At 40.5% G+C, this 13,871-nt stretch overlaps 1 protein-coding gene across 1 annotated transcript in view; it reads left to right on the forward strand.

Annotated features, from left to right (window-relative positions):
- dnajb13 (DnaJ heat shock protein family (Hsp40) member B13) overlaps positions 1-13,871 on the forward strand; it is a 44,417-nt gene that overhangs the window by 17,912 nt on the left and 12,634 nt on the right. Inside the window, exons 4-5 of the mRNA XM_043692202.1 lie at positions 6,383-6,537; positions 7,932-8,045. Coding sequence (XP_043548137.1) covers positions 6,383-6,537; positions 7,932-8,045 — 269 coding nt within the window. The remainder of the gene's footprint in view (positions 1-6,382; positions 6,538-7,931; positions 8,046-13,871) is intronic.

Genomic DNA, 13,871 nt, shown 5'->3' on the forward strand with positions numbered 1-13,871 from the left:
AGCCTCTTAGCTTGAAGAAAATACTTTCCACTGTTTCCTTATAAATTGAATTATGACATTTGTGCCTGCCTTCAGTACTTGAATGACTTCATTCTACTGCAGCAACCAGACCTGCATGCTGAATTCAAGACTGGGGTTTGTATGGAGTGCTATCTGGTTGATTGCAACTTCTCTTGACTTGTATTCTACTGTTTTAACTGTAAGAAGCTAGATCATCTGCGATTTAGATTAGATTCCTACAGTGTGGAAACAGGCCTTTCGACCCAACCAGTCCACACCAACCCTCCGAAGAGCAACCCACCCAGATCCATTCCCCTACATTTACCCTTGCACCTAACACTACGGGTAATTTGGCATGGCCAATTCACCTAACCTGCACATCTTTGGACTGTGGGTGGAAACCGGAGCACCAGAGGAAACCCATGCAGACACAAGGAGAATGTGCAAACTCCACACAGACAGTCCCCCGAGGCGGGAATTGAACCCGCGTCCCTGGTGCTGTGAGGCAGCAGTGCTAGCCAATAAGGGTAGATTTTCCTACTCCTTGATAGCAGTCCTCTGACACACAAAAACTATGAAGATTATTTCCTTAAAATTAGAAAAATTGAGATATGATTTAATTAAGCTTTTTAAGATTATTATGGGGTTTGATAAGGTAGCTACAAAACTATTTCCTCTGCTGGGGAATTCAGAACAAAAGGAATATTATCTTAAACTTTTCAGGATATAAATGAGGAAGACCTTTTTTAATGGACATCTGGTACTTTTTTCCAAATAGCTATGGAAGCTGGGCCAATTGAAAATTTGAAAACTAAGATTTGATTACATTGATTTTATCAACAGTGTGGACATAACTGGAACTGTGTGCTATGTTTGCTTTTTGTCTTTTTGCCTTCTCTGTCAGAATTATGATTAAAATTCTAAGTCCCAATGGTATATATTTAAAACAAATTAAATTTATCCAAAAAAGTCTGTAAAAAACTGAACAAGAGAGGTATTTAAACAACCTGAAGGATTCCTGAAGAAGGGCTCATGCCCGAAACGTCGATTCTCCTGCCCCTTGGATACTGCCTGACCTGCAGCGCTTTTCCAGCAACACATTTTAAGCTCTGATCTCCAGCATCTACAGTCTTCACTTTCTCCGAGGCATTTAAACAAGACTGTTTATTCCTGAAGATCTTTACAGAAAGTAGGTAATCAAAAATGCAAATTTTTAACTTAATCAGTGCACTAATTAGGAGAAGTTGCTGACTTCCTTAAAAACTTTTCTCCAGCCATCGAGAAATTGGTTTGGGCTAGAAATGTCAATTCCTTTCAGTCAGACTGTAGCCCTGATTTTTGCTTCTGGTGTAGGAATGCAAATTTGATGTCCCCACGTTTTGAATCAGTTAGGGAATCAAGGGTTATGCAGAGAAGGCAGGAAATTGGAGTTGGATGATTATTAGATCAGCCATGATCTCATTGAATGACAGAGCCAACTTGATGGACCAAATGGCCTATTTCTGCTTCTACGTCTTATGGATTTGAAACAATCACGTGGACCAAGTGTAATGATGTGGTAACTTACATTATTCAACTCTGACCAGTCGGATTCTATTTGTAAAGTTGTCCAATCAACTGTGAAATAGTTGTGTTTTAAACAGAACTTGATTATCAATACTGTTTTTTATGAGATACAATATTATTCTTCACCAAGTTTTTATTTCAAATTGATTCTATTTTTGTTTTATACAGAATTTCATTATTAATATTTTTATGAGCCTCAGTACTATTATTCGCCAGCTATTTATTGAGAATTGATTCTATTTCAGATTGACAACCTCCTCTGTCATACATCCTACCTGGCAAAGAATGGATAAGGCAACACTCTCTCCAGCTGAACATTGGGAAGATTGCCACTATCATTGTTCACCCCAGCATAAATTCTGCTCCATCTCTAAACAGTTCTCAAAACCCAAAATGACTCGACCAGCGTCCCTTGATGTCCATTGATTTTTTAAAAAAAAGAACATTTGAACAATTTTATTCCCTCTGTAAAATGACATTGTGTTTTTCTACACTAAAAGTGTTCTATAAATAGAAATTATTATTAGATGTCAATCCAAGTCAAATGCTATCCATTAATGTGTCACCTTGTCAGCTGCATGCTGCCAGGCACACAGTGGTGATATAATTCAGTCATTGACCGCTTTGTTTTGGAATCTAGGAACAAATAGGATACAGGGCTTTGCTGAGCCAATGTTGATAGAAACTAAAGTAGGTAACATGTCAGTTCCACTCAAAAGTGTCTTGTCCCTTGGTGATGCAATGACATTAATTAATTCTAACAAATAAGAGACATTTTCAAATGTGATATTTTTCTATGTGTCTAAATGAAGGATGTTAGTATTAAAAGATATTTCACGTAGTCCTAGGTTAAATGCGTCATAGAGTAAAATAAACCTATTTATTCTGTTCTATCAATGTGTTTAATCTGAACTTAAAATAGTTTGCTTTTGTACCAGTGTCAACATGTGAAATTCAGTGCCCACTGCAAGGCAGGTTTGGAAGCAGGGAGCATTTATTTGAATAAGGTAGAATATGTAAAATTCACTGATTTCCTGCCTCTGCTTAAACCCAATTATTGGCTAAAACTGAACATAGTACACCAGGTGTGGTCTCACTACTGCCTTGTACAGTTGCAGCACCACTACCTCACTTTTACACTCTATTCTTTTAGCAATAAATGCAAACTTTCTATTTGCATTACTAGCCCGCTGTAGCTGCATACTAGTTTTCTGTAATCCCTGAATGGGGATCCCTCTGCATCTAAGCACTTTGAAGTTTCTGTCCATTTAGATAGATACATTGAGATTGAGAATTGTTTAAAGATGGAGCAGAATTTATGCTGGGGTGTACAATGATAGTGGCAATCTTCCCAATGTTCACCTCCTTTCTATTCTTCCCACCAAATGGATAACCTCACACTTATCCACATAATTTCATCTGCTAAATTTTAGCCCATTCCCCTAACCTATCCATGTCCATTTGTCAATTTCTTATTTCTTTATTCAAACTTACTTTCTGATCTATTTTAGTGTCATCTGCAAATTTGGTTATAGTACCTTCTATCTCTGCATCCAAGACATTGATATATAGTAAGCAGATGGGGCCGAAGGACCAAACCCTGTGGAACCCCACTATTTATGACTTGCCAACCAGAAAAAAGACTTATTTATTTCAACTTTGCTTTCTGTTATTCTCATAGAATCTCTACAGTGTGGAAGCAGGTCATTTAGTCCATTTTGTCCACACCAACCCTCCAAAGAGCACCCCACCCAGACCCAGCCTCTTACCCTATCCCAGTTACGCCATATTACCCACAGCTAATGCACCTAACTTGCACATCCCTAGACACTAAGGGGAAGTTAGCATAGCCAGTCACCTTCCCTACAGATCTTTTAACTGTGGGAGGAAACCGGAGTACCTGGAGGAAACCCGCACAGACAAACTCCATGCAGACAATTGCCTGAGGGTGGAATCGAACCTGAGTCCCTGGCGCTGTGAGGCAGCAATGCTAGCCATTTTGCCACCATGCTGCCCCTTTTGGTTAGCCAATCTTCTTTCCAAGAGAATAAATTACCTCATTTCCTTGTGTATTAACCGTTTGTGCAGTTCCTTGTCAAATCTCTTCTGGAAATCCAGATACAACACATCTACAGGATCCCCATTATCCCCTTTGCTTGTTACATCTTCAAAGAATGCTAGCAAGTTAGTCAGATATGATTTACCCTTCATCAAATCATGCTGACATCGATGTATTATGTTTTGACTTTCCAAATGTCCTGTTACTATTTCCTGAAGAACATTCTGAAGGAATGCTGTGGCAGGGAAACAAAAGTTAAAAATCACAAAGCACTGACACTCTTATTCGTTTGGCTGAACTGGTCCTCACCCTTAACAATTTCTCCTTTGAATTCTCCCACTTCCTCCAGACGAAAGAGGTAGCCATGGGCACACATATGCGCCCCACCGGCACCACTCCCCACCTCTTCCTCCGCTACATTGATAACTCATCGGCGCCATCTCGTGTTCCTGCGAGGAGGTTGAGCAGTTCATCAACTTCACCAACACTATCCACCCACACCTTAAATTCACCTGGACCATCTCTGACACTTCCCTCCCCTTCCTGGATCTCCATCTCCATTAATGACGACCGACTTGACACTGACATTTTTTACAAACCCACCGATTCCCACAGCTACCTGGATTACACGTCTTTCCACCCTACCTCCTACAAAAATGCCATTCCATATTCCCAATTCCACTGCCTCCGCCATATCTGCACCCAGGAGGACCAGTTCCACCACAGAACACACCAGATGGCCTCCTTCTTTAGAGACCTCAATTTCCCTTCCCACGTGGTTGAAGATGCCCTACAACGCATCTCATCCACATCCTGCACCTTCACCCTCAAACCCCACCCTTCCAACCATAACAAGGACAGAATCCCACAGGTCCTCATTAACCACCCTACCAACCTTTGCTTAAACCGCATCATCCGCCGACATTTCCGCCACCTCCAAACGGACCCCACCACCAGGGATATATTTTCCTCCCCACCCCTTTCCGCTTTCTGCAAAGACCATTCCCTCCATGACTACCTGGTCAGGGCCACGCCCCCCCCAACAACCCATCCTCCCATCCTGGCACACTCCCCTGCCACCTCAGGAATTGCAAAACCTGCACCCACACCTCCTCCCTCACCTCCATCCAAGGCCCCAAAGGAGCCTTCCACATCCATCAAAGTTTCACCTGCACATCCACCAATGTCATTTATTGTATCCGTAGCTCCCAATGCGGTCTCCTCTACATTGGGGAGACAGGACGCCTCCTCGCAGAGCGCTTTAGGGAACATCTCTGGGACACCCGCACCAATCAACCCCACCGCCCCTTGGCCCAACATTTCAACTCTCCCTCCCACTCTGCCGAGGGCATGCAGGTCCTTGGCCTCCTCCACCGCCGCTCCCTCACCACCCTCATCTTCTGCCTCAGAACACTTCAATCCCAGGACATCAATGTGGGCTTCACCAGTTTCCTCATTTCCCTTACTCCAGTTCCAACCTTCCAGCTCAGCACTGTCCCCTGCCTCAATTTCTGATGAAGGGCTTTTGCCCGAAATGTTGATTTTCCTGCTCCTCAGATGCTGCCTGACCTCCTGTGCTTTTCCAGCACCACTCTAATCCAAACTAATGCACCTAATGCTGTGGGCAATTTAGCATGGCCAATTCACCTGACCTGCACATCTTTTGGATTGTGGGAGTAAACTAGATCACCTGGAGGAAATCCACGCAGTCACAAGGAGAATATGCAAACTCCACACAGACAGTCGCCCAAGGTGGGAATTGAACCTGGGTCCCTGGCGCTGTGAGGCAGCAGTGCTAACCACAGAGTCATCGTGCTGCCCATAATGCGTCCATTGTCTAATCCATCCTTATCTTTCCAAATATCTTTCCAAATATCTTTCCTTATCTTTCCAAAATCCCCTCCAACAATTTACCCACAACCGACATCAGACTTGCCACCTTTCCCACGTTAGCCAACCTCCAGTCTTCTGGCACCTCACCCAAGGCTATCGATGGTACAAATATCTCGATTATGGGCCCAGCAAGCACTTCCCTAGCTTCCCAAAAAGGTCTAGGGTACACCTGATCAGGTCCCTGGGATTTATCCACCTTTATGCGCTTTTAGACATCCTGCACCTCCTCCTCTATAATTTGAAGGAACAAATAAATGTGAACACTTGCAATTGAATATTTTCCAATTTGAACACAGAGATGGCAGGAACATGACTTGTCAGGCATGACTTCCCTCAAGTGGTCTTCTTGGATCGAGCTTCTTTTGATATTTAAAGTGAACCTCCATTTAGAGGTTATAGAACCATAGAGTCATACAGTACAGAAATATACCTTTCGGTCCAACTTGCACTTCCCAAAATAAACTAATCCCATTTGACTGTGTTTGGCCAAATTCCCTTTCTTATTCATGTGACTGGAAATTTCTTTGATTGTGTGAAAAATTATGTGGCAAGATATGAGTATATTCCAAAGAACAGTGGATACACTAACTGGCCAACATTTTTGTATGTTTTGCCTATCTGAATTTCTCTGACCTTTGGCTGCAAAATCTATCTTATAGTGTTCATGGTTTTTTGACAGCCTGATATGACTTTAATTAATGCAATTGAACAACATGGCAAACTATTATTTTTGCAAGCAATTGGAAGGCAAAGTGAATTTAAACAGAAACTGTTTCAAAATGAATTGTACAAAAGTGTACTGACTAGATGTAGTGCTCTGCCACAGATGCCCATTACTGAAAGTTATCACCCTTTGCTCTGCAGATTTTTTTGATTCAGAAGGAGATGTAAGTTTGGGATTTGGAGGGCTACGAGGCCGAGGAGTTAAGAAACAAGATCCCCCTATCGAAAAGGATCTCTATTTGTCTTTAGAAGATTTATATCATGGATGCATGAAGAAGATCAAAATTTCACGCAGGGTATAGTGATATTACTTCAAGGAATTACTATGAATATTACAGTTGCATTTTTATCTTATGGCACAGCTTGGGATTGGAAATTTGTTGGGAATTGGATTCAGTGAGTGTAACTACAGTACTTTAGCTATTGTTTGACCAACAACTATAGTTAACTTAGAATTGATCCAAAATTTAATCTCAGATCATCTGGTATGTATGATATAGCGAATTTTTTCTTTATTCTTCTATTCGATGTGGGCATTGCTGGTTTTGTTGCCCATCCCTAATTGCTCATAAACTGAGTGGCTTGCCAGGACATTTCAGAGGACTGTTAGCAATCATTGGTGTAACATTGGGTCTGGAGTCACATATGGACCAAACTGGATAAGGACAGCAGATTTACTTCCCTAAAGTGAAGCAGAATTTTTATGAAAATCAACATACATTTTGGAGAGACAGAGTTGTTATATATCATGGTGACATAGATTTTCATGGCACATTACTGAGACAAGATTTATTAATTGGATTTAAATTCTCAACTGACACAATGGTGGGATTTGAGCCCTTGCTCCCAGAACATTAGTCCAGAACTTTGGATACTATGCCAGTGACATGACAATTACACCACTGCCTCCCCCTAGTTATCGTAATAGGTGGTACATATAAAGAGAACATCAATAAAACTGGCAATTGAGACATACTGTTTCAACCCATATTATGTAGTTCAAAACAGAGAACAAGTATGACTCTCTATTCATTTCCAAGTGTTATTGTTTGTTTTACTGGCTTTTTCCTCTGAGAATCATTGGCTGAGGAGGATTATTATATGGATACTGAAAAAGGTAAATTCTAATGTGTATTATAATATTAATTTATAATATCATGGACTATTTTATTTACTTGAAACTAAACATGTTTTTGTGGAAATCATAGAGTGATACATATAGTGGTGTCTGTAACCATCTTTTCCAAGGATTAGTAAGACAGTTTCATGGATCTGATTAATGACACACCTAGGTTCCTGATTTACATACTTGCCAGAACAATCCACTGGGTAGCAATCAGGATTCAACACTCAGCGTTTTTAATTTCCTCCTTGTGAAGTTAATGATAGGTTGCTTTGGTGGCAATCAGCTGACTAAGCACAAGGTTTAAATCATGGTTTAAGTTGTGGATATTCCCAGACCCTTATAGTATCAGCCTCTAATACATCATGTCTTGGTAAACAAATATGGAATCTATGACATTTCCTGCAAGTCTCCAAACACATAATTACATGTCTTACTAGGTTTGTAAAAAGATGAATTTAACTTTTAAGGGCATGTTAAATTTCTAACTATTTATTACAATATTATTTTGTTAATAATATAAAGTGTTTAATGACAATTCCATTGACTTCATTACTTTTCAAACAGGTTATGAATGAAGATGGTCACACTTCAAGTATTAAGGATAAGATCCTGACCATTCAGGTTAAACAAGGCTGGAAACCAGGAACTAAAATCACATTCCCAAAAGAAGGAGACCAGGTAGGATTTGTGTAATCTCTCCTCTTAATTTATTTTGTGGAGTCTAGCTGTTGTCCTGTTAAATCTATGCTGCACTCCACACAATCTGCAGATGGTTTAAGACACACCCAGGAACACTGCATCAGGGCTGTCACAACAGGAGCCAACGACTTGGCGGAAGATTATGCCTCTCAAGAAAACAAATATGTCTTTCTGGTGGTATGATACACAGAACTGCTCACAGCATTCCTTCCATATTCCAAGCAGGGCTTTGTGTAGCTGAGAATGAATTCTACCTGCTTGCAGTATAGACCCCTATGTATTTCAGAATTCCATGAGCCTTTTTGATTACTTTCTGTCTGTCACAGAATCACAGAACTATAACAATGCAGAAGGAGGCCATTCAGTCTTTCTTGCCTGCATTGACTCTTATTATTTAGTCTGACTCCACCATCTAGTATCAATCTTCAATCTCCTGCATTTTCCCTATATCCTTACACATCATTGCCACCCAAAAATCATTCAATGCCCTCTTGAATGCTCAACTGCATTTCTTCAGTCTGTCATGACATTTTAATGATCCGCTAACTTGGATCCCCAAAGTCTCTTTGGATCTCCATTGTTTCCAGTTTTTCACCAATTAGAAAGTACCCTGTCCAATGTTCTTTTTGGTTGCTATTGATTGAGAGATAGTGAGGAAGCTGACATGCTAATATGCTGCTAAGGATAACATGTGTCACTCTCACTGTCATTGTTAATTCCCTGATTGTGCCTTTGAACATTTTTACTGTTTTCAAGGGAGTAGACTTCAAATGATGAATTACATAATGAATGGCTTTAATATTTAAGCCATTACTATGACCAATGAGGACATTTGCCTCTCCAGTGTTGGTGTCTGCCTCTGCAAGGTGCAACAAAGCTTTGAATTTAGATTCTTCTTGAGAGGCATAATCTTCCGCTAAGTCGTTGGCTTCTGTTGTGACAGCCCAGATGCAGTGTTCCTGGATGTGTCTTAAACCATCTGTAGATTATTTATTGCCTGGGAGGTTACTGGCTGGAGGTGGACTGCTGTACTTTCAGCCATGGTGATGAAGCTCCTTGATAAGCCTTCTGAAACCTGATATCACTGATCGTGAAAAGTCGAGATAGGGAAGGGCTTCACATTGTGATGAACTGTTTCCTGGCTTGTTCCTGACACCTGTGCCTATTGCTGCAGATTTTATACTATATTTTAGTGATCTATTAGAATAAATTTTGAAAAGTAAATGTATTTTCAACAATGGTTGCTATTTATGAAAATATACAAAGTCAGAAGTCACACAATACCATATTATAGTCCAACAGGTTTATTTGAAATTACGAGTTTTTGGAAGGCTGCTCCTTCATCAAGTGAAGTGAAAAGAATTTATAGGCAGAGAGATCAAAAGATCATACAAATGGAGTGGAGTGTCACCAGGGTGAATAATAAGTCTCGGCAAGTGATCAAAAGTGTCAGACAGGGTTAGTAAAGTGTCAACAGCTGAAATGCAAGTGAAGGGATGATTTATAATCCAATTAATTGAGGCAGAGAGATAATTTCAAAAAATTAAAAATAAGGTGGTGCTGGAGACAAACCAAATGGATGGAATAACATGATAGGTATAAAAGTCGCATGCTGAGGGTCTATCCAAAATTGTACAAATTAATTAAGATAGAGAGACCATAACAAGTTATCAAGGTGATGGTGTCAAAACAGGACAGTTAGAAAGATTTTACAGATACAGAATAGTATGGTGGAGTTATATGTAGTATGACATGAGCCGAAGTTCATGGGTATGGAACTTGACTATCAGTTTCTGCTTGGCGATTCTGCATTGTTGTGTATCTCGCAGGCCACCTTGGAGCACACTTACCCGAAGATTGGAAGCTGAATGTCCTTGACTGCTGAAGTGTTCCTGACTGGGAGGGTTCATTCCTGTCTGTCGAGTGTTGTGTGGTGTCCATTCACCTGTTGTTGTAGCAATGGTAGGAGTGATCTTGGCGAGATGTTCGCTGTCATCAATGACATGTTGAAGACTGCAAAGGACATGACGTAGTTTCTCTGCTCCAGGGAAGTACTGGATGATGAAGAGTACTCTATTGGTTGGGTCCTGCATCTGTCTCCTGAGGAAGTCATTGGAGCTTTTCACTGTGGCATGTTGGAACTGGTGATCGATGAATTGAGCACCTTATCCCGCTCTTATGAGGGCATCTTTCAGCATCTTTGACATCCATGGGGTTCCTCTTCTTCTAAGCAGATCCTGTGCAGATCGCCATACTGGGCTTGTCTTTAACATTGTTAGGGTGCAAGTTAGAGAAGTGCAGCCTCATGAGGTTAGTCGTGGGCTTGCGGTAGAATGAGGTACTGAGATGTCCGTTCTTGATGGAGATGCATGTATCCAAGAATAAGACTGATTCTGAACAGTAGTCCATGGTGAGTCTAATGGTGGGATGAAATTTGTTGATATTATTGTATATCAGTGATTTCTCACCATGAGTCCAAAGGAAGAAAATGTTGTCGATGTATCTGGTGTGTAACATTGGTTGATGGTCCTGTGCAGCAAAGAAGTCTTGGTTGAACTCATGGATGAAAATGTTGGCATATTGGAGTACAAATTTGCTCCCCATTGAAGAGCTGGTTGTCGACGGTGAAGACGTTTTGGTCAAGGATGAAGCAGATGAGTGTAGGATGGCATCTGAAAATTGGCAGTTGTTGGTGTTGAGTACTGAAGCTGTTGTAACAATGCCATCATCATGGGGGATGCTGGTGTAGAGTGCGAAACATCTGTTGTGACCAGGAATGTTCCTGGTTCGACTGGTCCGTAGATGCTGAGTTTCTCTAAGAAGCCTGTAGCGTCGCGACAGAAGCTGGGGATTCCACATACAATGGGTTTCAAGATGCCCTCAACGTAGCCAGAGAGGTTCTCACACAGTACTGTTGCCTGATATGATGGGACATCCAGGTGTGTTAGCTTTGTTTATCTTTGGAAGGTAGCAGAAGTCTCGTATGCAAGAAGTACATGGGATGAGAGTGCATAGGATACTCTGAAGATCTGGATCAAAAGGCTTGAGCAGTCTGTTGAGTTGATGGGTGTGTTCAGATCAGCAGGTAGTTGTCTGTAGTGTTCCTGGTTGTTCAGTTGTCAGTATGCTTCTTTGCAGTAGTCCGTTCTATTCTGTGTGATGTTGGCTCCTCCTTTATCTGCTGGTTTGATGAATGTATAACTATACAGTGAATTACTGGATAGTCTCAGAATGTACTCTTGATTCTTCTTCTTTAGGCAAGATATCTTTAAATTGGAGAGTGTGCAGAAAAGATTTACAAGAATGTTGCTGGAACTAGAGGGTTTGTATTTTTAATATTTTTTATAGGGAGATGCTGGATGGGCTGGGCCTTTCCTTACTGGAGCATAGGAAGTTGAGGGGTGATCTCACAGAAGTTTATAAAATCATGAGGGGCATAGATAAGGCGAAAAGTAAAGATCTTTTCCCCAGGGTGGGAGAATTCAAAACTTAAGGGCATAAATTTAAGGTGGGATGAGGAAAATTTAAAAGGGACCTGAGAGGCAACGTTTTCACTTAAAGTATGATTCATCTGTGAAATGAACTCCGAGAGGAAGTGGTGGATGCAGGTACAGTTACAACATTTAAAAGGCAATTGGACAGGTACATTAATAGGAGAAAGTGAGGACTTCAGAAGCTGGAGATCAGAGCTCAAAAATGTGTTGCTGGAAAAGCACAGCAGGTCAGGCAGCATCAAAGAACAGGAGGATCAACGTTTCGGGCATAAGCCCGGGCTTATTCCCGAAACGTCGATTCTCCTGTTCCTTTGATGCTGCCTGACCTGCTGCGCTTTTCCAGGTACATTAATAGGAAATGTTTTGAAAAATATGGGCCAAATGCAGGCAAATGGGACTTGTTTACTTGGGAAACTTGGTCAACATGGGTGAGTTGGACTGAAGGGCCTGTTTCATGCTGTATGACTGTGTGACTGTATGATTCTATGTGCACATTGCCCTTCAGAGATATGACCATAGGTTTTGGGTCCCTTCCAAATTTATGTGGTAACAGCAGACTTCATCTGTTCACCCATGTTTGGTTTCCCAATTTCCTCTATACTATCAGTCCAAGATTGTAGCTATGTATCAAAACTTACACCTCAGGTTAGCTCAACAGCTTGACAATCTGATTGAAACCTGAACAATAAACACTATTATCTATAGATCAGGAAGACTGTTTTCGTCCACCTTCACGACAGAATTCAGCTTAGCCTCCATGAAACTCTTGTCCATAATTTAGTCCCTGCAGAATCACCTATTCTTTGTCTCCATCCAACATGTTCTATAAACAACTCACCAAGGCTCCTTAGAGAGTACCTTCTAAACTTGGGATCTGTACCATCTAGAAGAACAAGGGCAGCAGAGACATGGAAACAGCACCATCTATAAGTGCCTCTTCAAACTACATGCTATATAGTAACTTGGAATTATCTCACCATACATTCAGTGTCACTTGGTCAAAATCCTGCGTCCATCTCCCGAACAGCATGGCAGATGCAACTACAGTACTTGGACTGTAGTGGTTCAAGAAGGCAACTCACCATTATCTTCTCAAGAGTAATTTGCAATGGGCAATAAATGCTGACCAGCCATCAACTGCTACAATGAATGAATAAACCTGCAATGATTACAAATCAGCAACTCTTTTTCCACTAAGTTTCACTCACCCATTATCCCTCCCTGTGATCTGCACATACATTGAATATTTTCCTTATTTTTAAATGCCTCCAGTGCATTGTCCCATTCTACATCTACAATCACTTCTATAATTCTTTAACTTCAAACACCCTTCAGTCCCCTGACTGCCTTATTATCATTCTCATTCATGATGTCCAATGTCTGCAACTAATTTGGACTTATTCGCTAGAAATTCTCCTTAATTTTTTTAAACTGTCTATTTCGTTCCACTGTTAAAAACCTTTTCATAACTGATATTTTCAATCGAGCTCAGAGTCACCTTTTCAGGCTCATCCACCATGGATCAACATTAGTTTTTTTTTGTATCTGTTATTCTTCACCCCTCTCCCCAACCCCATAAATCATCTTGGGATTTTTTAAATGCATTAGATATATAAAAAATTGCACTTATCATTGTTTTTCATGTATAAGGCCATTTCCAAAATTATTGCTTTCGTCTTATGTCTGCAGATCATAAACCATCTTAAAAACAAAAAAAAGGCTAAATAAAAGATGTCACATTCATTGCAAAATAATTAAATCCAGGACATATCATTCTGGGAACTCAATGCTGCACACTGTGATTTTACACTATGCACTCAATATCAGTTACAGGATTCATAACCAGGGCTAGATTTAATCTACCTAAATGTATACTTTAATCTTTTAGATGTTTCTAGTTAAAGTGCTTGTTTATACTGTAATGACTACTCATATGCTTTGCTTAAATTAATCTTTTTATCTCAGTTTATTAATTAATAAATTAATGCAGTTCGATAACAATGTGGTGACTGCGAATGGAGCCTTGAGGGGAGTGCATCAATTTCTGAAACAGTTCATTCAAGTGGTTGTTAACTGTGAAGCCAGCTATATCTGCCTTGACTACTAAGCTTCAGATTCTAGTTGATATTCATCCCTAGTACGCACTTGCCTAGCCTGTCATGTGTTTGACTTTTGTGCTACCTGACATTCATATTCATCTGATTTGTGCTGCCTGCAATGAACTGCAACAACTCTTGGCTCTTATGTCTTGTGCTGAGTCACGTCAAATTACAATTTGTTATAAATTTGACACGTTAGTTATTTTTCTCCT

This window comes from Chiloscyllium plagiosum, chromosome 6 (genome assembly GCF_004010195.1).
Source record: "Chiloscyllium plagiosum isolate BGI_BamShark_2017 chromosome 6, ASM401019v2, whole genome shotgun sequence".
In the NCBI taxonomy this organism is placed as follows: Eukaryota; Metazoa; Chordata; class Chondrichthyes; order Orectolobiformes; family Hemiscylliidae; genus Chiloscyllium; species Chiloscyllium plagiosum.